This window comes from Thunnus maccoyii, chromosome 1 (assembly GCF_910596095.1).
Source record: "Thunnus maccoyii chromosome 1, fThuMac1.1, whole genome shotgun sequence".
Classification (NCBI taxonomy): domain Eukaryota; kingdom Metazoa; phylum Chordata; class Actinopteri; order Scombriformes; family Scombridae; genus Thunnus; species Thunnus maccoyii.
Window position 1 is genome coordinate 28,231,294 of NC_056533.1, and position 22,953 is coordinate 28,254,246.

General features: G+C 37.6%; 3 protein-coding genes across 9 annotated transcripts; 1 reads left to right on the top strand and 2 right to left on the bottom strand.

Moving 5' to 3' along the window:
- Positions 1–381: 381 nt before the first annotated feature.
- stk16 (serine/threonine kinase 16) lies at positions 382–7,239 on the bottom strand. 2 transcript variants are annotated; one of them, XM_042407654.1, is made up of 8 exons: positions 7,153–7,239; positions 5,848–5,972; positions 5,104–5,323; positions 4,884–5,017; positions 4,413–4,500; positions 3,420–3,548; positions 3,149–3,270; positions 382–2,683 (listed from the first exon to the last, which is right to left on the bottom strand). In XM_042407654.1, the coding sequence occupies exons 2-8, from the start codon at positions 5,931–5,933 to the stop codon at positions 2,545–2,547; spliced, it is 918 nt and encodes a 305-aa protein (XP_042263588.1). In that variant the 5' UTR covers positions 5,934–5,972; positions 7,153–7,239; the 3' UTR covers positions 382–2,544. The 2 variants fall into 2 exon arrangements, with proteins under 2 accessions (XP_042263588.1, XP_042263580.1); XM_042407646.1 differs by lacking the exon at positions 7,153–7,239 and adding an exon at positions 6,311–6,405.
- Positions 6,422–11,049, top strand: LOC121894810 (PEST proteolytic signal-containing nuclear protein-like). 3 transcript variants are annotated; one of them, XM_042407674.1, is made up of 6 exons: positions 6,422–6,528; positions 7,180–7,406; positions 8,054–8,128; positions 8,215–8,270; positions 9,979–10,086; positions 10,192–11,049. In XM_042407674.1, exons 1-6 carry the CDS (start codon positions 6,483–6,485, stop codon positions 10,262–10,264), a joined length of 585 nt encoding a protein of 194 aa, XP_042263608.1. In that variant the 5' UTR covers positions 6,422–6,482; the 3' UTR covers positions 10,265–11,049. The 3 variants fall into 3 exon arrangements, with proteins under 3 accessions (XP_042263608.1, XP_042263616.1, XP_042263601.1); XM_042407667.1 differs by having other exon boundaries at positions 6,423–6,528; positions 7,177–7,406; XM_042407682.1 differs by having other exon boundaries at positions 9,979–11,049.
- Positions 10,732–21,337, bottom strand: LOC121894775 (interleukin-18 receptor accessory protein-like). 4 transcript variants are annotated; one of them, XM_042407617.1, is made up of 12 exons: positions 20,848–21,336; positions 20,541–20,718; positions 18,779–18,929; positions 18,534–18,699; positions 16,481–16,552; positions 15,192–15,321; positions 14,860–15,008; positions 14,274–14,411; positions 13,732–13,842; positions 13,497–13,637; positions 12,999–13,114; positions 10,732–11,841 (listed from the first exon to the last, which is right to left on the bottom strand). In XM_042407617.1, exons 1-12 carry the CDS (start codon positions 20,927–20,929, stop codon positions 11,602–11,604), a joined length of 1,674 nt encoding a protein of 557 aa, XP_042263551.1. In that variant the 5' UTR covers positions 20,930–21,336; the 3' UTR covers positions 10,732–11,601. The 4 variants fall into 4 exon arrangements, with proteins under 4 accessions (XP_042263551.1, XP_042263558.1, XP_042263570.1 ...); XM_042407624.1 differs by lacking the exon at positions 14,274–14,411 and having other exon boundaries at positions 20,848–21,337; XM_042407636.1 differs by lacking the exon at positions 20,541–20,718 and having other exon boundaries at positions 20,848–20,915.
- Between the last annotated feature and the right edge of the window lie 1,616 nt (positions 21,338–22,953).

Sequence of the window (22,953 nt, forward strand, 5' to 3'; positions counted from 1 at the left end):
GCACATTCACTTTTTATACTTTAAAAACATTTAGCTAATACTACTTTATAGTACTAGTATGTTCACTTTTCGACATTTTCAGTGCAGGACTGGAGTATTAATATTAATATTACAGTATTACAACCTTTCCTTAAGTAAAAGCAAGACAGAAATTTGATGAACTGACTTGTTAGAAAGATGGCATGTTATGACAGTGCCATGTTAAATTCACTGAGCTCTTCAGTACCACTCATTCAACTGCAAATGTTTGTCAATGGAAACTGCAGAGCTGTAAGCTTGATTTTATGCAGCTGAACCCACTAACTAGAAGCTGTGTCCAAATCATGAAGACTAGTTAGTAATTGCATTTGAGTATTGATTCAAATACTTTTCTTGACTGACGACCTTTAAATGCAGTTTTATTTCACAGACAATTGTATTAAAAACTGTGTACAGAGTGCTACATATTTTATATTTACTTATCCTTTTACTGTGCAGTGAATAAGGGATTAAACATACTTTAAACAGAATTTTCCATAATCAGATGACACACTCTTACTTACTGATATCTGTTAACTTCACCAGTACTTAAAAAATGTCTTAGTTTACCAGCGTGACACCAGTATTTAATTTACAATGAACAAAAACACAAAACGTCATTTGACATATCCAAACGTTGCATTAAAATGATTATATACTTTAACTGTATGTCAATTACCATTTCAAGAATTTACTGCACAGGTTAACAGGGAATTGTTTTAGTTCTAATATGGTCCAATATCACAGCATTACAGAGTCACAAAAGCATTGTTCTTAACTTAAATGCCCAAAGTAGTATTTCATTTAACAATGGTTTTAAAAGGTACCATTTAGGTCTACTAGGAAAGACCACGTGACCCTTTGAGATGTGGGTAAACCCTGAGAGAACAAAAGTGTGTACCACATTCACACATGACAGGAAACCCAGGATTAAATACAAGCATGGCTGGAATGGAAAAATACTAGACCGTTTAAAAACAAAAATACAGTGAAAAGTGAAGTAAAAAGGTTAAACTGCAGTGGTAGATATGACGATGACTTTGACTTTCAGTTAATAAAAACATTTCTAAGTAATTCTAAGTAATTCCTTAAACTGATTAAAAGTTAATTTTATTATTGTTTAGGTGTAGCAGTAATACCTGACCCCTTTTCCATGAAGATTTTTCTTTTAGTGTAAGCGGATACTCTGCTGTGTTTTACAAAGAGCCCATTCACACATTATCAGCTGTACAAGACAGAACCATGATCACATTAATAAGTGGACTGTGATGGTGGAGCACCTCTGTGTGTTCAAAAGCAGCATTGCAGGAGAGAAGTGCACTGTCTCTCAACCTTTCCCCAGTAAAGACAAACAGCATGAGTGAAGGTGTGGAGAAAAGCTGAAGGCGACGCTGTACATTAATGATTACAGTACACATGTGTGGCCACAAGATGTTACACAGCCAAAACTCAGGAATCAAGAATAAAATAAAAAGGAAATGGATCATATTCCTTCTTGGTAGGGAATGATGTCTGATATGTATTGAACTCAGGTAGCTTTCAACCACCGGAAAGTTTGGCAAAGCTTTTGTGTTATCCCTTTTCTTGCAAAAAAAATGCAAACTACAATAATAAGACAATTAATTTTTTAAAGGAATAGTTTGACATTTTGGGGAATTTGGCTTGTTTGCTCTCTTAAGAGATAGATGAGAAGATTGATACCACTCTCATGTTGGTAGGCTAAATATAAGTCCACAGCCAGCAGACAGTTAGCTTAGCTGAACATAAAGACTGGAAACAGAGAAACAGCTAGCCTGGCTCTGACCAAAGGTGACAAATTCACCTTCCAGCACCTCTAAAGTTCACTAATCACCATGTTTGTTTTAATCCGTACAAAAACTGCAGTGTAAAAACTACATTAATCTAATAAACCTGTTTACCATTTTTACACTTTGGTTTTTGTATGGATTTAACAAAGGTGATATAATGTGATAATTGGTGAGCTGTGAAGAGCTGGTAGGCAGATTTTGTTACCTTGGGACAAAGACAGATTAGCGGTTTCCGCACGTTTCCAGTCTTTGTTTAGCTAAGCTAACCAGCTGTTGGCTGTAGCTTTATAATCAGCTGACAGATATGAGAGTGGTTTCGATCTATCATCTCACATAACCCTTGGCAAGAAAGCAAATAAGTATTTTGTGTCAAACTTTTCCTTTAAAATTGCAAGGTGAAGCCACTTTATTTTCAGAAGCAACATTTGACCCTTGCCAAAAGCATCATATTGCAGAGTGAAACTACTTTTAAGGCCATTTTTGATCATTTTGTAAGCCTACAAGTCAACTGTGATACACTGGCTACATCAGATTATCCAAACTAAAAGCTGAAATTGTTGCCAAGCTCCCCAAGCTGAATTAAAGTCTGTACCTACCTAAGTTGTTACACAAGAAGTCAATAAATAAAAGAAATATTTTCACGTTAAAAATAAGAGACTTTCATTTAAGTGTGCAAAGGTCTTGTTCCAAGACCTGACATCTTGTGTACCGTGCAAGATCAGACCATGTTGGTCTGGGTGTTGGGGCTGCGACTCTGCAGGTCCTGTACCTGGTCAAGAACCCAGTTGATGTTTGGTCTCTCCTGGGGATTTGACACCATTATGGAGCTCAGCAGCAACTGCAGACCTTCAGAGTAACTGGGCACAAGATGTACAAACAGCAAATTAGTCCAACTAAAGTTAGATCTGTATTTTGTCACACAGAACTTCATAAATGACTTTTAAACTTAACCACAACCAGACATTATTAACACCAATCACAAAATAATGGCTGAGAATCTAAAGCAACAAGAAGTGAGGTTTCCAGGACAGAGCTGAGTTCATACATAATAAAAATAACCAAAACTAAATAATATACCCAATTAAATGTTTTCACATTAAATTTATGTTTAAAATCAAGACAAATAAACTCAATTCAGTTACTTATAGATGTAAGAAGTTACAACTGCTTACGTCTACTTCGGAACTGTAATTTTTTTTCCTTTCCCCAACAGAAAAACCAGTGGGAGTTTTTCCTTCCACTATACACACAGTAACAGAAACCAATACCTCAGAGGGAAACTTAATTCAAGTTACTCTGTGAATGTCTGAATGAAGACTGACCTGCAAGGCTGTGGGATGGACACAGGATTCTGGACAGCCAGGGCAACACTGTCCCCCTTCTGAAACACCAGGTCATAAGGCCCCTCCAACATCATCATACAGTAAAGCACACAGCCAAGTGACTAGAGGAGTATGGGCAGATAGCAAAAAAAAAAAAGAGAGAAAAAGAAGTGGTGAGTGAATAATCTGCATTTGAGGTTTCAGAATGCTACTGATGTCATTTAAGAAGACAATATACTAGCCAAAGGGGCTGAGGAATACAAGGCTTTACCCAGATGTCAGTGCGCTCGTCTACAATGCAGTGGCTCTCTACATTGAAGAGTTCTGGAGCCCTGTAGGAAATTGTGCATCGCTGGGCTGCCCAGTCCTGTATGGTCATGGCTTCTCTGGTGCCTCTAACCTGTAATTCAGTTACATCAAAATCATCGTAGTGTAAGAATCGTTTGGAGGATGTAATGTTTAGAAGATAAGCCTTTACAGACAGCTGGAAAAAACCCCAAACCTACACACTTTCTGGAAATGTAAGTGATGCTTAAAAGTAGCTTAAAAGTATACTATGCAACAGACATTGTTGGAAGCATTTAAGAAACATGATGAGAAACTTTTTCCAGGGAACAAAAAAGCAAAGCAGATAATGAAGAAAACTGTGGGATTTATTTTGCTTTAGGACCAAGCCTGAGTATGTTCACTTGTTCTTCTGCTTGCTACATGCTCTGTTGTATTTCTGGCATTAAATAATTAAATTGTCATTAAAAATGTTACCTAGAGATAGAAATCTGGTTCTTCTTTCTAAAACAATGTGAAGTATGGTGATTTTTTTTTACTCTCAAAATATTATCTGCGTAGGGACTTGAAAGTTTCCACGGAATGTTATGTTGTTGGTGGTTGGACATTACTCAATATTGGAAACTATTTCTTGTAGCTTACTTGGGTCTATTTGTCTTCATTTCAAGACCCCTTTCTTGCAACATAAGTTTCTGCTATAAAAGCAGACATATATTCAATTTCATACTAACAACTTATCAATATTAAAGCATAAATATTCAAAATAACTTTCACTAACCCTAACAGACAAAATAACAGAAGTGATGGTGACACTTTACTGTTTCCTCATACAGTAAAAACTGAACTTCACAAACCAAACAAACCAAAAAAGAACAGACTATGGGGATGTGACTGACCTCAGGTGTCAATCAATCGTATTTGGGCTTTGGTGTCTCAATAAAATCTAATCAGTAAAACCTTATAAACTCTGCGCCCTTACCTCAATCCTGGCTCTGTTCATAGAGCCCAGGTCCATCAGCACTGGCTTGTCATCCTCATCCAGAAGCACATTCGTAGGCTTCAGATCTCTGACAAATCATATGTGATTAGATGTTTGCAATTTTGTTCATATAAAAATGCTGCACACAAAATATTTAATGATGGTTTGGCAAATTGTGGTATTTCATGAAGTAGACTAACACTACAGTTCGTAACTGGAATTTCAGATTTGTAAAATGTTGTTGCTAATTTATGGTTTATATTTTAACTGAGGGATAAATAAAAGCTGTGTGTATTTCTGTATATTAAAGTAGTTCATACTTAGATTTTAGGTCCTTTTTAATGATTATGCTGCACTATTAGGCAACTTGTGTGCCAGTAAAGAATGTAGCCAAGCCAGCACAAGAGTCTTTAGGCTAGTCCTAAACATGTAAATGTTTGTTGTTAATGTGTGTATGTGGAGAGAGATTACCTGTGTGCATAGCCTTTCTCATGAATGGTCTTTAGTCCAGAGCAGATGCCACGCAAGATTTGTAAAATCTGTTTTTCAGGCATTGAGCTCCCTTTGTCTCTGAGCTTCTCCAGAACAGACCACAGACTGCCCTTCTGTTCACACGAACAAAACAACATTTCAGAATCAAACCATTTCCCTCAAGGTTATTCTCATCATACAAACTGCGGTGCCAACTTACTCTTATGTAAGGCAGAAGTAACCAGGCTTCACTCTTGCCCCCACGTTCAACAAAGGTGTGCGCTACCAGGCTCAAGATATTGGGGTGATTAAACATTTGATGCATCTCCACCTCTGTCTGAGCCTCCTGACGCCCTTCACGGTCATGGCACAGGATCCTCTTCAGGGCATAGAAGTGACCATCCTTTACCCCCTCTACCAGATCAACATAACTAAAACCACTAAAGAGAGGACACATAGAGATTAAGATTTAGGGAGAAGCAAATGGGACTTTAAAGGCTAGCACCGTTCAAATCATTTTGTTATTGTCAACAAATACCACACAAAGACCAAAACCAACAATGTATTAGTGCTTCTTCAATACTTTCTGACTTCCCCAGCCTGTCTGTGGCTCTAAGTCCAAAGCTCATTTGTTCCCACTGAATACGAAAATCTTTCAAAAACGGGTCATGTATATATACTTTCATTGTTTTCCAGTAGGCTAAATGAAACAGCTGAGCACTGTAGTTTTCAATAAATGTTTCTTATACAGGAGTAAATAGTGCATTTGTTGGGGACTATTTTCAACCGAGGTTGAGGCTAGAGGGTACTTAAAGCAGCAGGACAGAATATGATATTACCTACAATGCCTTTGTTCATTGTATTGAAAGAAAATGTCACCCAGTGACATTATTGGACAACAATTTGACAACAAAAATATAAAATATTACCAGACTCAACTTTAAAGGTCAAAACATTATCTTACCCCTCGTCTAATTTCTGGACAAAGTAGTATTTTTTGTTATCAATGGTGATGGAGCCACGGGAGCATATGCACAGTGTCTGTCCCATGTTGACTGGTACATTGTTCACCAACAAGCTTTTAAAGACCTGGGACAAATGAGTTATTTGAGAGACATCAGGAGAAGTACAGTGAGTAATGTTTGAATGTTATTTACAAGTTAAAATACTAATTATTGAAAGAAAACGGAGAGACATTGATCCATTACTGAAAAACATGTGTAACAAAGTGTCAGGCAACAAACGTTTACTGTTAATGTAACGTCATTAAAATCTAACGTAAGCATAGCAACTTTCAAGCTAACGTTACAACAGTCAAAATACACGATGTTAGGGTCTATTTTATCACTTAGTAATCGTAAACAGTAAAAGTAAAAACTGCTATGATCTTAACATAAGAAAATCGATGCTAGACTGGATGTCGTTACCTGTTCTTCTCAGCTAGCTTTCTGTTTACCAAGTTAGCTTGCTGCTGTCATATTTCGCCATTTTTCTTCTTCTCTTGTAAACAGTGTGAACGGAAGTAGCTTTACGTGCTCGTTTGGAGCGCAGCGCTTGAAGAGAACTAGCGGCAGGAGCTGATACTACACTGAAGAAATTATGGCGGATAACGAGCATAACAGAAGGGGTTGCACCGACGACGGAGGTGATATTTGTGCTATTTTAACGACTAAAATGTGATTGAGAAAGAAGTTGTATTTAGCGTTAGTCTGATTTGCTGCTTATCTATTACAACTGGCTCCAGAGGATATGTTCGCAAAACGTTACTAAGCTAACTTAATGTTAGCTACGTATCGCTAGCTAATGCTAATGCGAAGTAACTAACACTTTACTTAACATTGTATTACCTATTTAGATATGGGAAAGGGGTTGTCTTTAACTATCGTTACTGGGCTAAAGTAACTGCTAAATTAGCAAGCTAATACAGCAAAGACTTGCTTGCAGCAGATAGTCTATTTGTTAGCGTAGCTAGTTTGCAAGTAGCGTTAGTCAACGTTAACTTGAGCTAGTGACGTTAGCTTATGTCAACACCATATGAATGAGCAGCAATTAAACCGTGCGTACAGTGCTTTCAGCTTAACTTAAACACTAATATTTAGGGGGGTTCTGCACGCACAGTTCCTAGGTGGACTTCTAGGTCAGTAACGTTAAATGTTTGAGTGGAACTTGCGTTACATTTGGTTCATTGACGGCTAGAAACGTAGAAACACAGGTAACGTTAAAGGTGATAGCTTTATTATTCCTCAGTTCCCAGAAAACAGTTGTTCACCTTGGTGAGTTGTCTTGCCTCAAGCAGGGCCGCAGGAGGAGGGAGGCAGAGTGAAAACTAAGCCTGTCTCTTGTAGCACTGTGGGAGGAGGAACGACCGCAGTCAAACGCACATCCCAGCATCTCTCGTCTGAAGATGAGGATGAGTCCTCAGCAGACCCTCCAGCACCCTGCAAAGTTTCCAAAATAGGCTTTGGCATGAGCAGTCAGATGGGGAAGAAGGGCAACCCCATATCTATTAAGCTTGGAGCAACAGTGAGTGTGTAGTTAGCCATGCATATTAACTGCTTGAGCAGACTGTTTATGTTTTAAAAAAAGTATTGTATTTGATTTAATATTGGTGACTGTAACAAAGCTGGTGTTGAAACACAGATTGTTGCACCATTGACGCTACTAGAAGTGTAAATGGCGTAATACTCATGACACACTGCTCAGAGCGACCCAGAAAAGGATGTAGGCCAAAACCATTCACAGTATTTTCAGTGTTTGAGTGTTACCCTCATTGCAAGTGATTATTTTTTTTAAGTCAGTTGATAGAATTAATTCTTTCGTCATTAATGAAGTAAAATGCCAAACATTTTCTGTTTAATTTTCTCAAATGTGAGGATTTGCAGCTTTTCTCACTATAATGCCTTTTTGTACATTGTGGGTTTTGATCATGCTAAAAAATCTATGTGAAATCGTCACTATGGGCTCCTGGAACATATTATGTTCATTTATATTCAAACAATATAAGTAAAATCATTGAAGAGAGGAACTAAAATGAAAATAGCTGTTAGTTGCATCCCTATAGTGCCTGTTTATAAACACGCTAGTAAGCAGAGTCAAAGAACTGTGATGCTGGCAGGTTTTGATGGTTTTATTTAAGTTTCCCTAAATCTTGTGTCCATAACCTGCCCTAGAAACCCAAAGAGCCTGTACCAGCACTTCCTCCAAAAAAGCCAGGGCTGGCGTCTGTCTTTAATGAGGATGATGATGTAAGTGCACACACACACTGTCACGGTTGTACAAATGCATAAACAACAAATATACAGACTGACCGCAATGTTCTTTTGCTGCGCAGAGTGAACCTGAGGAAATGCCTCCGGAGGCAAAGATGAGGATGAAAAACATTGGCAGGTATATACATACATACACAATTTACTTTATAAATGTTTCCTCGGCTTCTAATTTTATCTGACCTTATCATATGACCTGTTTTTACAGTGCTGCTTGAAAGTTTGTGAACTCTTTCCAATTTTCTCAATTTCTGCATAAATATGACCTAAAATGTGATCAGATTTCCATTCAAGCCCTAAAACTAGATAATGAGACATCAGTTAAACAAATGAGACAAAAACCTTGATCCAATGATCCAATGTCATATTTATGTGTGGCGAAGTATGTGAACCTGTAGGATTATCAGTTTATTTGACGGGGAAATTAGAGTCAGGTGTTTCAATCAATGGGATGACGATCAAGTGTGACTCTGGGAGGCTGTGCCTTATTTAAAGAAGAGAAATATGGGTCTTCACTATCAAAGTCTGAGCTTCACGACACAGGTTTGTGGAAGTGTGTCATGGCTCAAACAAAGGAGATTTCTAAGGACCTTAAAAGAAGAGTTGTTGATGCTTAGCAGGCTGGAAAGGGTTACAAAACCATTTCTAAAGAGCTTGGACTCCACCAGTCGACTGTCAGGCAGATCATATACAAATTGAAGACATCCAACACCATTGTTACCTTCCCCATGAGTGGTCGAACAACAAAAATCACACCAAGAGCAGTCGTGTAATACTCCCAGAGGCCACAAGGGACCCCAGGGTAACGTCTAGGAAACCGAAGGTCTCTCTTGTAGTGGCTACAGTCAGTGTAGCCCACCATCACTGTAGAACATTGAACATCAGTGGTGTGCATGGCAGGGTTGCAAGGAAAAAAGCCACTTCTCTCCAAAAAGAACATTGCTGCCATCTATGGTTTGCTCAAGACCATGTGGATAAGTCAGAAGGTGATTGGAATAATGTTTTGTGGTTGTATGAGACTAAAGTTGAACCTTTTGGCTTGAGAAGCATTATGTTTGGTGATGAGCAAACACTGCATTTCAGCATAAGAACCTTAACACATCTGTGAAACATGGTGGTGGTAGTATCATTGTTTGGGCTGCTTTGCTGCCTCTGAACCAGGACAACTTGCGATCATTGAAGGAGCTATTAGTTCTGAGTTGTATCAGCACATTCTATATGAAAATGTATCCATCTGTGAACTGAAACTAAACAAAAAGTAGGTCATGCAGTAAGACAACAACCCTAAACACATGAATCGATCTACCACAGAATGGTTAGAGCAGAAAAAGATAATGTTTTGCAATGGCCAAGTCAAAGCCCTGACCTAAATACTATAGCAATGCTGTGGAAGGACCTGAAGCGGCACTTGATGCAAAGAAGCCCACCAACATCCCCAAGTTGAGAATGTTCTATAAGGAGGAATGGGCTAAAATTCCTCCAAGCTTGATGCGCTGATAAACAGTTACTGGAAACGTTTGGTTGAAGTTATTGCTGCAAGAGGGGGTCACACCAGTAACTGAAAGCAAGGGTTCTCATACTTTTGCCTCCCACAAATATGTAAGATTGGATAATTTTCCTCAATAAATAAATGAAAAGGGTTTTTTTTTGTTTGTCTCATTTGTTTAATTGGGTTCACTATATCTAGTTTTAGGACTTGTGTAAATATCTGATTCCGTTTTAGGTCATATTTATGCAGAAATACAGAAAATTCTAAAGGATTCACAACTTTCAAACAGCACTTGAAATTTGTACTTGAGTTTGAAAAAAGTATTCTGACATCTTTTCAGGGAGACGCCAACATCTGCAGGACCTAATTCCTTCAACAAGGGCAAGCAGGGCTTCTCTGATCATCAAAAACTTTGGGAGAGGAAGCTGAAGGCCCAAGCAGACAAATTGTAAATTAATATCACAGTTTTTGTCACTAATGGATAATTTTGTATAGGTTAAACCATGCCAGAGATATCTATGAAGGCTCAAATGATTCCTCTCTGTACCCTTAGTTTTGACAACTTCCCAGCTTTGTGGACATGCAATGAAGAATACTTTAAGCCCTCTGTGATTCTCAGTGACTGAACTCATGTTTACATGTCTAACCACTACCGGCTGAGAGGTACCAGAGTGTCGAACTTCTGTGATGAGAGGTGCAGAGTTGGGTAATGGAGAGATGAGACGAATAAATTAGCCAGAATTTTGTTTAAACTGTGTTTGCTACAGGTGGTTTCTGCTGGCTAATCAGAAAATCTTGCATCTTAGAGCTCCCACTTCCCTTTTTTTTGTCATGTTTGTTCTTATCTGAAGCTGGTTAGGTGTGCCCATGGGCAAGCTTATCTAATTGTGTAAAAATGTACATAGAAGTGTGATAATATTTTATTTTTAAATTCTCAGATAAGTGTGATGTTATGTTAACTTGTGTGTGATGCTTTTTTTGTTTCATTTAGTTTCTCAGCATCAGTATGAAACCCTTTGTTTTCACCAGCCGTGCCACCTTATAGACAGTCTTTGGTTTGTTTTTATGTTTTTTTTTTAGCGTTGTGTCAGTATTTCTGCATTTGCTTACGCAACACTGTATTTCTTTATGCTTCACTGAATCTTGCAAACTTAGAAATGTGGCTGTGTTTATGTTCACAACAGAAAGACTGATATGTTTTAGTGTGAAAACCAGAATCATACATGACATGGCCACCACCTCCACCTCTTTTTGGAAAATCCCTGTACTCAAAAATATACCTATTACCTAACTGTTGCACATGTTTCCCCAAATGAAATATATTAATATTCACTGCAATACCCTGTTTTATTAGACAGAACTCTGTTGAATACATATTTAATATCCAATCAAATAAACATTTTGGATGATATGTATTGTGTCAAATGTTTGCTCCTGACATGTTTCTTGTAACAGAATACATGAACTACACTTCACAATGTGATTTTCTTGCATTTAAACTGATAGACAAACAGCTATATGAAGGGTAAATTTTTCAAGTTTAACTGGAAATAACATTGCATCGTCTTTCCTACATTTTGTTGCTTATCAGTGCACTAGTCTACATGTTATTTTTTCTTTATTTCTTTGTTTTTGTCCAACAATGTACAGCTGAGAAGTCATTGATTATATTGCACTATTTAACACAGTGTATTGGGGACACAGATAGAAATTAAGAGTCAGACTACACACCGCTACTGGATTGTGAGAATGGCTCAAATGGTGACAATTTTTTTCCTACTTCTGAAAATGAAACATGATTGGGTACCCTTCCTGTCATGGAAATTTCCTTGATACATTTGTGCATTCATAACTTGCACATGGCTGCTAACAGTTTCAGTGAAGAGTGGGATAACACAAACCAAATCTATCAAAATACTGTGCACCATGTTAGTTAAAACATGTTGTTTTTGTAAGAGTCCAATCATTGGTTCTGCATGAGTGAAACCAGCTTTACTCTGTGATTGGGCATGGCCTTTTTCAGTGATCTCCAGAAGTTGCTGGTTGCACTTGCAGGCTTGCCTGAGGTCCAGTCCAGACTGGGTAGCACCTTCAAGGCCCTTTGGACCACTGAAGGCAGCGGCGGGTCTGGCTGGACGAGGGATTTTGAAGTTCTGTTGGTCCATATTAGCAGGAGTTTGAGGGCAGAGTTATGCAGCAAAGCCTGAAGATGTGGACCAAATATAAAATTATTAATGAATTGTGTTTTTTTAGTTAACAAAAGCAGGTTAAATGATTTCACATTTCAAACTGATTATGAAATATCATGAAAGAAAAATGTAACCACTTAAAAGTTGCACTGAATCACCAGTGATTTTGCATCTGGCATGCTTATGTTGAGAGATTTTCCTATCCTTCACACATCTAAGGTTTCAGTTTGAGTCAATAAAGTGATACATTTAAACCAATTTGGTTTGGTTTCTGATAATAAAATGGCTACAGGATATGTTTTAGTCATATTACCTCATTACTAAAAAAAGCTGAAAATAGACTGGATGTGGAAAAAAATAATCAGAAAAGTTTAGGTAATGTGGGAAAGTATCAGTTTCAAAGTATATGCAACTGGAAGTTAATGGGCTAAACATGTAAATCCTCTAATGTTGTTTGTGCTACCAAGGAAGTTAAGTAATGACAGGTATGTCTACTTATCCGTTAACTTTTAAGGTATCCACAAAATGTCTAGTTTTTCAGTTGTGCATGCTAGGTCAGTTGGTCCAGAGTGAAATATCTCAACAACTATTTGAATGATTGCCATGACATTTTGTACACACATAGCCCCCTAAGAACAAATTCTTCTGACTTTGGTGATCCTGTGATTTTTCCTTCTAGCACCACCATCAGGTTGACATTTGTGGTTCAGAGTGAAATACATCTGCAACTATTGGATGGATTGCCACGGAAATTTGCAACAGACAATAAAAGTCTATAGATAAATTCTAATGACTCAACATCTACTTGATGGATTGGCAGCAAATAAGGTACAGATAATCATGGTTCCCAGGGTATGAATTGTGAACATTTGCCCTGACTTTTCATCTTGCATCCAATACTTTTTACAATCATATACCTGCAAAACCTGACATTCCCATCAGCCTCCGCTGTACTTTGTGCTTAGTTCTAATTAGCAAATGCTGGCATGCAAACATGGTAAACTGAGATGGTAAACATTGTACCTGCTAAACATGAACATGCTAGCTTTATCATTAGTGAGCATACTAACGTGCTGATGTGAGCTTCTAGCTCAGAGCATTACCTTACACACCCAGAGGCATGGCTGTGTGTCTTTCACGCTACACTACTTTCTGTGAAATGTAGGCCTACCTGAACTCCTGATTCCAGTACAAACACAGCATTGCTGTTGGAGAGGTAGTCATCTGACAGGAGACAAATGAGCATTTTGCTTCTCTGTATTGCGTGGACCACATCATTTGTATATGCTGCAATAAAAAAAGGAAACTATCAGAAATCTTTACAGTCAACACACACACACACACACACACGTTTGTCTTTATATCCTTGTGAGGACACTCATTGACATAATGCATTCTCTAGCCCCTTAGCCTAACCATCACAACTTAATGCCTAAACCTAACCTTTACCCCAAACTGAACCTAAACCCAATTCTAACCTTAACCTTAAAACCAAATCTTAACCCTCAAATTGCTCTTTGAAGTTGTGAGGACCGGCCAAAATGTCCTCACAACACAGAAATGTCCTCACAATGCTGGTTTTCAAATGAAAGAAAGACATACACACACACACGCACGCACGCACACGTGCACACACACATGCGCACATACAAAGAGCTGATCCTCTGACCTCCTCCAGGAAGCACATCCCTCTCCAGCAGACAGAGGCGATACCCCCACCGGTCCTCTAACACTTGGGGGAGTAGCACCTCTAGTGCCCTCTGGGTGTTCCCCTCCTCTGTGTTTAGCGGGTCCAGGCTGGACAGACATTCTGCCAATATAAGGTATAGTTAATTTTCTCTACTAGAGCAGTGACATGAAAATAAAATAGGTAAAGTTATAATACACTGAGCACATTGGCCCACCTTTCACATCACTGTCAGGTCTTGATGGGGAGGAAAGGGTCAAACCTCCCTCCACTTCTGCTGATGGAGGACTCAGCACATATGACAGAAACACATCAAACTCTTTCTCATCTGATTGGTTGTGTTAGAGGGGAAAGACAATTTTGACATGAAAACATTATACATTTAAATCTGGGTTCTTAAATGTATTTTGTTTATGCAGTTGTTGAACTAGTGATAAGATTAGTTATCTTATTTGTCACTTTGGTTTTTGAGACTACTACAAGTACAATATTATAAGATTATTCACCACAAATTAAAGGTATTAGAATGTTTTAATTGTGTTTTAATAGTGCAATTCTTTGTAGGATGAATTCAATTGAAACCAATGCTGAAGTCATTGATACCCTTGTGAAAAAATTCTTCCTGTTGTGGTATAGATTTATCAAGAAATTAAACCACATCCTGTGAAGATGGCTGCAGTCAAGATGCTAGAGTCTCTGTGCCTGCAAGCAAGCTAACTTTGTGTGTTTCTGTGGCCATGTGTGGGTTTGCATTCTGACCTCCATCGAGTTTTCCGCGTTGAAAATGGGATTTGTAGATTACTTGTACTTCCAGCCATTTCACACGCAAAATGATTCCCAACCCAGCTACCAGCAGCAAAGACGCAATAGGATAGCCAACCAGTGATGGCCATTTTACTGAAATTCAGTCCAACATACACTCATTAGATTGTATTATGCCTTTAAAGCAGCAATAATTGATCTTTTGATTATTTTGGAGCAACAGACACAAGCTGTAAACACAAAACTAACAGTATCACCTTATGAAATTTATATGGCAAACTTGATAGCAAACAAATGCCTATTTACACATACTTTAAATTCTGCTTTGGTCACTACAAACCCCTTTTAGCTGCTAAACACTCCACCATGTCCACCAGCAGCAGAGGCTTTGATTGCCTCACCTCCTACCTGTACTCCTGTGGTGTATTGTCAGATTTTACTGTAATATTATGCTATAATACATAATTCAATCTGGTATAATCATTTTAACTGTAATATAACAACATTATGACAAAGTACAGTATTTTAAGGCTACAGTTTGGATAAATCAAAGACGTGAAGGTAACAATAGAAATAAAGGTACCTTCAGTTTTGAGCTTGACAGTGGCACTTATGGTGTTGACAGTATTCCTTGCGATACAGGTATATCTGTGGTTCAAGTGTAGTGGAGTCACCTCATTTATGATGGCTGTCTGTATGACCACATACTCTTCAAATGACACTCTGTTCTGTCTGAATCAGAGAAAAAAATGTCAGCTCCTCTGTATCCTAATGAAAACTTCAAGCAAACCAATCATCACGTTTACATCTCGGATTTTACAAAATCCTAACAAGCAAATACTCGCATTGCATAATGAAAGACAGTTATTTTCTGGAAAAAACAAACATTGACTGCAAGCGACTGTAGTGACTCACTGTTGGCTCTGCATGTGTAGTAGAGTCATATTCTCCATGCTGCCACTGTAATTCACGTACCACTGCACCTCCGGCAAAAACTTTATCTCAAAAGGAAAATATACCTCACATGTCAGATTGTGAGGCTGGCCTGGAATGAGTAAAAAACATGGCCATTAAAATCTAACCCATTATGTTTTTCATACCAGTTTGGAAGATGCACATACAAGCCATTCAAACAAGACCATCATTATCAGGGCTGTTTCAGGTATGCTGGTATAACCTGCAGCAATATGTTGAGCATTAGCACAGGTTCACAATTTTTCATTTGTGTCTTATAACAATAGTCAGGTCTCAAAATGAATATTGGAATATGTTTTTCTTGCCATAATCATTCCTCCTGTGCATACTGACCATTAGAAGATCCCTTCATGATGCACTTACAATGTAAGTGATGGGGGCCAAAACCTACAAGCCTTCATCTGTGCAAAAATGTAGTTAAAAGTTTATTTGAAACTAATATGAGGCCTCAGCCATCCAAATTAGTCAAATGAAATAGATATCTTTCAACGTTACAGTCCCTTTAGTGCCAAAGTCCCTCTTTTTGTTACTATACTTCCACCGCAGCTCAACAGGGAAACACTGTCTGAGGAAACACAAAGCTTTAATATACTCTATACTCCATACTCAGAGCATCCAATATTTTTACTCTGACGCCATCTATTTATTTACTTATATACTGGTTCTTTCATCTACTGAAAATTCCTAATCTACAGTAGTTTTTTTGTCTTTTGTTTTACCTTATATCTCTATATTCTTTATCTTATTGTTACTGTGTATAATTACTTTTGCCTGCGGTATTGTCCTCCTGTGTTGTTCTGCACAAATAACGAATAATAAAGTTGAATTTTAAAAGTCAACATCTACAACCAGCCAACATTAGAATCATATGTCAGATAGTTTTGAAAGCTGCCCCAGAGCCAAATCGGTTCTGAATTAGTACATACAGTACTATAACTTAAATAACTTTGAATAGGCAAATGACTCTCCAATCACTTGTTAGTTATCAACAAGTGAGTGTCAGCAAACAACCAGAACTCATGAACACTGGAATGTCTGCTGTATGCAATGTTTTCCGGCTGATTACGGCTTTAATTTGACACCATGAATGCTAGACAGCACATTTTCCTTTGGGATAACTACTTGGAAGTCACGAGTAGGATTTTTTTCGCTCATATGGCTGATATGGATCTGAAAAAGCTGTTAACTCTGATAGCTGTATATATCAGTATACATTTGGATATACTTACCAAGCTGCACTACTTCTGTCATGTTGTCAGCAGGATGCGCAATCCTTGGAGGGTATGTTGCGTTCTCACGTGCTGATAGGACATGGGAAATAAAGTCACATATATTTTTCTTTATTATGTCTAGTTTACGGGGTGTCTGAAAAGACATGATGTATAAATCAGATCTGAACTGTGATTCGACTCTTGGCCTCACCAATATGTAAGTAAAACCATTTTAGATGATGAGAGGAATCAAGGGACTCAATTTGAAATGAAAAAAAGAATGGCTTTATGCTATTTGCAATTGATTAAAAGACTAACCCTGTTATGGACTTGTGACCTGTTCAACTTTAATGAAACAAAAATAAGACATATCTAACACGGTCTATTTTTCCTCCAAGGGAATATAAATCCACACTAGATGCCACAATATACACACACATAGGCGCAGTGGAACAGTAACACCATGTTTTTCTGACACTGGCCTCTCCAGGAAAATACCTAAAACAGCCGTTCATTCAGTGCAAACAGGAAACACTGTGACAGACATGTAATTTATTTTGTTTTTATGGTATGATGACTTGTTGGCTTATTCAATGGTTAACCTACAAGTTACTATTGTACAGAAATGCAGGATTTTCTTGTTTAAAAGTGGTTACCAATTTCAAAAAAATTTGCAATTGCAAGACCACTAAAAAAGAAGTACTCTTGCAATATTCTTTGATAGTTTTTGTTATTTGGCAATCTGCCAGAGCTCTTTAAAAAACAGGATTTTCTATCATTTCATCATTCCATCATTTTACAGCAGTCCTTTGGTTTGAGATATCTAGCTTGAAGGTATTATCCAAAATGATCTTGAACATGCATTCTTGTATCAGAGCAATAATTGCAGTAACCACATGACTGCCAACCACCAACTGTGAACGAAGCCCGTTGGTTTTTGGGTTTGCAGCAAGATATGAACCAACGTTGTGTCTGAGTGTTCACAGGACATGAAGATAAAAATTCTCACGGTGGGGAATGACAGTATGGTGTATACTACAATCGCATTTTGTTTCAACTGATTAAAAGGGTATATTTTCTTTAAGGTGTTTGGAATGACAACATTTTACATGGAGGAAAGAAAGTGGAATGTAGGCATACCCTATTTTATCTATATCTTTACTGCAATCATTGCTCAAATCTACAAAAGTAACTTTGTCTTGAATTCCTGAGAAAATTATGTTTAAAATGTTTAAATACTGGTGAAAGAACAAATATATCTTCTTCTGACCCAGATCAAACCAATATGATCAATATACGGTATATATCTTTTTAAATTCACAATTTTGTTTAACAATGGTTGTTTTGACAAAGATTGCAGACATACTAATGTCTCTGAGTACTTTACAAGAAACGTGTGATAGACAATTTTAAAATCAGGTTAAGTGTAATTCCTGATCCTGAAGTAGTTAGTTTCTTGTATTTTATTTAATTTTATTGAGTGACTTGGGTCCTGTCATCTGTGAAATCATGGCAGAGGAAAATACAGGTTTTTATTAAAATTGAATAACAGGACAAACATCTTAGTTGAGTGTGTTATCATGCTAACATTTGCTAATTAGCACTCAACAACTAAGGCTGATAGGAATATCATTGTAATTTTGCAGGTATTTGGTCATAAACCAAAGTATTGAACAATTAAAAATTTGACCTAATGGTGGGGCTAAACAATAAGTTCACCAAAGTTATTAAAATCATTCTGTGAGGAATCTGTCTATACAGAATTTCATGCCACTCATCCAATAGTTGTGGAAACTAACAGGATTCATCTTCTGATTACCATAAATGTTTGGTACAGACAAACAGACAAATGGACCAACAATGTGACCATTAGACTGACATTAGGAGCCCTAAAATGGATGGTGGTGCGAACACACTTTCTATTTTTGCCTATGGACTGTATAAGTTGTTATGATATAAGTATGGAGAAAATGCCACAAATCTTTTTCCATTATTTTCATATATCAGGACGCTAAGTCATGTATTATTAATTTCTTTAACCTCAACGAATACAAACACACACAGCACTTACGTATGCTTGTGACATTAACAGCCCTCCTGAAAGTCCACGTGACTCCTTGCTCAGTTATCAGTCTATCACAGAAATATACACCTGTGTCATGGTAACTGACTTTGGCGAAAATTAACTCGCCGTTCTCCATACTGCAGAGTCTACTCCTCCATGGAGTGTTGTTACCCTGTAAGAAAACACAGTTGTGATTTCACTGTGATTTAGATGTTCTGAAATGGAAACTCTTGTTCATGTGTATACCTCACCTTGTACCAGCTGACGTCTGTGCTGTAACAGTTGAGACCTGGGCAGGGAATCTTGCCACGTTTACTCGCAACCAGCATTATACTGCTGTCCTCAGGCTCAGGGCATTGCAGACTGGTTTTCTCCAACACCTGCAGATGAAACTTGCTGCCACTGGACAGCAGAGACCTGCAAACTTAATAGAAGTCTATACACATCAAAAAACTTTACAAATTGGCATTGTTTATACTAAAATAGGTTTTAAAGTTGTTCCACATTAATAATTTATTAAGGCTTTACAGAAAAATAGTTAATTATTTTCAGTTGTTTTTTCTTTTAGGTTTTTTGTTATTGGCTAGTTTGTGCTAATAACCATTTATTAATGAGCTTATTTAAGTAAAAATATGATAATTAAATTTAAACCTCAATCTGCAATTGGTGAATTTCCAGTATTAACTTTTCATACAAAAATGTGCTCCAAAGCTCAGCTGAAGCTTAAATGAGTCTTCAACAATGTGAGGTAGTTAAATGAAGTGTGCATCTGCAGAAGTTATTCTCTTTTAGCACAAAATGACAGCCACTGTCTTCATGATGATCCTTGCAGAGGGATTATAACACAAAGAGGAAATTCTGGACCAAAAACATGGTAACTTTGGAAGATGCCCACTGTTTTGTTTATGGAATGCATTTTTGCATACATTAACAGTCAAAAGTTTAGACACACTTTCTCATTCAAGTGAATGGGAAGGTGTGTCCAAACTTTTAACTGGTTCTGTAACTGTTGATTTTGTCCCTTATTTCTTGTTAGGGAAGGGATCTCTTCATGCCCAGTATGTTGACATGTTCCGAAGGCAAGGGTTACGGTAATTTGATTAGAAACGGCTCCAAACACTAGCAACAGCTGTCACATTTTCAGTCTCAGGAGAGCAGTTCCTTGTAATGCATTTGCTAGCTGCGCATTTGTTAGCATGTTGTGCTACATATCACAACCTCTTGACTTTGTGCTACATTGTAATTTTCACTAAATACAAAATCAAGAGGTTGTGATATATAGCACAGCAAGCTAGCGAAGCACTGTTAAGCTTCATTTGTAGCCCCACGCGAACACATGCACGGACAGCTATAGACACCACAGATGGGTAGTTGTTCTGTTTATACTGTCTAATGTTTATACGCGTTCAACACATTTGCAGTAGATCAGGATACAGATACAGGGAGACAGCGTTGTGACCATGCGGACTGGGGTGGACAGGTCCGTCTGCACACAACAAATTGTAGGTACACGGATGTCCGCACAGAGCCTACACATACACCCTCTGATGATGAAATTTATGTCAGGTGGACCCTACGGACCCTCGCGGAAAGTATCATTTCAGTTTTACATGGAATTACTCTCCTTGGAGTGAAAATGTCAGAGCCAAGGACCATGTCACCTAGTGCAACAGTGTGGCTTATTGACGTGTTATTAACAGTTTTTGGACAACAATGGAGGTCTATGACACAGAGGAATATATCAGGCTTTGGATTGGACAATACTTGTAAGTAGGATCATTTCATTGTGGGTTTGGCTCCGCACATGAGATTTGTTGACAATAAGAAAAAAATAGAAAATCACCAGCTTTATCCTTAAATGAATATACCATATTATAAAGTGATACTGTTCTACCTCAACAAATTCTGCATTACTTTCTCCACTGCAACATTACAATATAAAATTTACAAATTTAATAAGAAGCATTAAATAGAGCAGAGGTAAAGTGAAGGATAAGACACATCATTATTTACCCTGGATGGCATGTATAATTTCCAGAATGCTTTGCTTCAGTTAAGTACTGACTCCCACAGTCATAGGATACACCTTTATTTCCCTCTTCTTCAATCTTGGAGCACATCTTGCACGGCATCATAAAAATTTCCCCCTTCACCACTCTGTAGTGCTGATGTGTAATATTCTGCTGAAGACCTAGAGACAGTTGATAAGTTTTCTGTTTTATTTTAACTGAACAGTCCAAACAGATCTGAGACACCATTAATAATTACATACGTGCTTCCTTTCAAACACATACACACAGTTTGTTTTTAAATCAAATACCTCTTATTTTATGATTTCCAACGCAGCATCCCACCAAGACAGTAGGAATGATTAAAAAAAGCACAACGTATCCAGTTTGCATTCTGTGTCTCTAGATCTGTTAGAATGGCGCGTTCTTTTCAGTCATGATGCTGATGAAATACGTCTTCTTCACATTTCAACATTTCCTCTGATGCGTAAACAGAAGTGGAGTTCTTGGTATTTCCTCTGTGTTCTCCATTTACGTTACTCTTGTGTGGTTACGCTTGAGATGTGACTTTTTCACACATGTATGTATCAAACAGCACATAGCAGTGTACGGCTTCCTGTTTTGAAACATAATTTCACTGGAACCTGCCCAAATATTGCGTTCCGGTTAGTTGTTAGCCACTTCCTATGTTAGTGGCAAGAAGAGCATAGTTGTGTTACATTTATTGTATGTTTTACGTAAGAGGAAGGTAAGTGTAAAAGGAAACATTGACACTAAAGATAATAAAGATCAACACACATTTAGGTTGGGAACATTTGCAAGGCATGCTTTTTTATATAATAAAATTCAGATGATAGTAATGACAGTTTTAAGAGTAGATGTACTGTAGAGCCCGGAAATCCAGCTGCTTCTAGCTGTGGTATGTATAGGGCCTAACCTGCATGTGGTGGTTAAGACCCCCATTTCTGGGACACACCTTTACTTCCACCGACCTGGTTTCTAATCCCACCATACATTCTGGCCTACATCTGCCTTCCACTGTCTCCCCTCTGGTGTGTCTTCTCTTTTTCTACTGTCTAATCCAGTAATATTGTGGGATTATATTTGATATAATATATTAACTACTGCTGATATTTACTATACACCGTGCTATATACTGTGATTGGACTTTTAATTATTTAATTATTTGCCACATGATTTGATTGGAGGGATTATAATTGTCAGCCTTGTAACCATGACAACATCATGTGGGGGACCAGAATTTCATGTCATCACAACACATTTATTACAAAGTGTCTTGAATTGCTCATATAGACACATAAATTGAATATGGTATTTGGTGTTTTAGGCTATGAGGCGCAGACTGTGAACTGTGATACATTACCAGAAATGGCAATACAGTGTGGCCTGTGTTTAAAAGAGGACCTGTTCTTGAAAGCTGCCTTAATCAGGTTTTGGCTACAAGTTGGCAGAAAACCACCAAAACAAGCTGACTACTGTATATTGGCGGCTTGTTAAAGGCATAGCTCAGCCCTCCTCATCAATGTCACTGAACGACTTTTGAGTTACCTTGTAATACATTTTGAGTTAACTTTAACGGATAAAAAATCAATAAAATGTAGAAAATAACATTACATGTACCGCTTATTTTGTACCTTAAAAGAATCTTCATTTTTTAAAAATCAGGGGTTCACATCAAACATGGGGATAATTAATGGATAAACTAAGGTATTAAAATAAATTAAGGTATTATTATTATTATTATTATTGTTAATTGATTACTTTTGTGGTTCAAGTTTTTTTATTTTTATCCTGACCTAAAAAAGTTAAGGCCTTTTAAGGTATAAATTAAGGAGTGGCTTTCATAAATTATGGCAAAGGAAACTCAGTGTGAGAGAAAAAGCCTGGATTAAGGATTTAAACATTTGTAAAAATACTGATTACATCAGTAAGACAGCAATTTTTCAGGGTCAGACCATATCTTGCTCTTCCCGATGCAAAGAAATTCATTCACACATTTTTTTGTCTACACTATTGCAATACTCTTAACTGGCTCACCAAAAAAGTCAGTGAACAGACTTTAGCTCATAAAAAATGCAGCTGCCAGTCTTAACCCTCCCGTTTTAAAGTTCGAAGATCTAGGAAAAATAGTTAAAAGTATTTTTTCAGTATGAAACTTCTTCTGCTTGCCTTAATTAGTGTAATCAACATATAATATGAAAATGGTTCATCTCACATATTTGCAACCACCCCCTGCATGTTTATATCACATAGATACTGTTCGGGTCAATTTGACCCAGCAGTCAAACTGGAGGTAAAAGGGTGTCAGAAATGTCAGACTATTTTTTCTTTGCAACTGTGACACGTATTTCATCCCAATCACTCACACACACATACACACACACACACACACACAC

What these genes read in the sequence shown, in the direction of transcription:
- stk16 (XM_042407654.1), bottom strand. Translation starts at nt 5,933, where the DNA reads ATGGGACAGACACTGTGCATATGCTCCCGTGGCTCCATCACCATTGAT. An exon ending in TACTTCTGCCTTACATAAGA is followed by an intron (nt 5,018 to 5,103) that starts GTAAGTTGGCAC and finishes TCGTGTGAACAG; the next exon opens with AAGGGCAGTCTGTGGTCTGT. An exon ending in TCCATCCCACAGCCTTGCAG is followed by an intron (nt 2,684 to 3,148) that starts GTCAGTCTTCAT and finishes TCTTGTGCCCAG; the next exon opens with TTACTCTGAAGGTCTGCAGT.
- LOC121894810 (XM_042407667.1), top strand. Translation starts at nt 6,483, where the DNA reads ATGGCGGATAACGAGCATAACAGAAGGGGTTGCACCGACGACGGAG. An exon ending in TCTTTAATGAGGATGATGAT is followed by an intron (nt 8,129 to 8,214) that starts GTAAGTGCACAC and finishes TTTGCTGCGCAG; the next exon opens with AGTGAACCTGAGGAAATGCC. An exon ending in AAGGCCCAAGCAGACAAATT is followed by an intron (nt 10,087 to 10,191) that starts GTAAATTAATAT and finishes CTGTACCCTTAG; the next exon opens with TTTTGACAACTTCCCAGCTT.
- LOC121894775 (XM_042407617.1), bottom strand. Translation starts at nt 20,929, where the DNA reads ATGCAAACTGGATACGTTGTGCTTTTTTTAATCATTCCTACTGTCTTG. An exon ending in TGGAAATCATAAAATAAGAG is followed by an intron (nt 20,719 to 20,847) that starts GTATTTGATTTA and finishes AACTGTCTCTAG; the next exon opens with GTCTTCAGCAGAATATTACA. An exon ending in CTACACATGCAGAGCCAACA is followed by an intron (nt 15,009 to 15,191) that starts GTGAGTCACTAC and finishes TCTCTGATTCAG; the next exon opens with ACAGAACAGAGTGTCATTTG.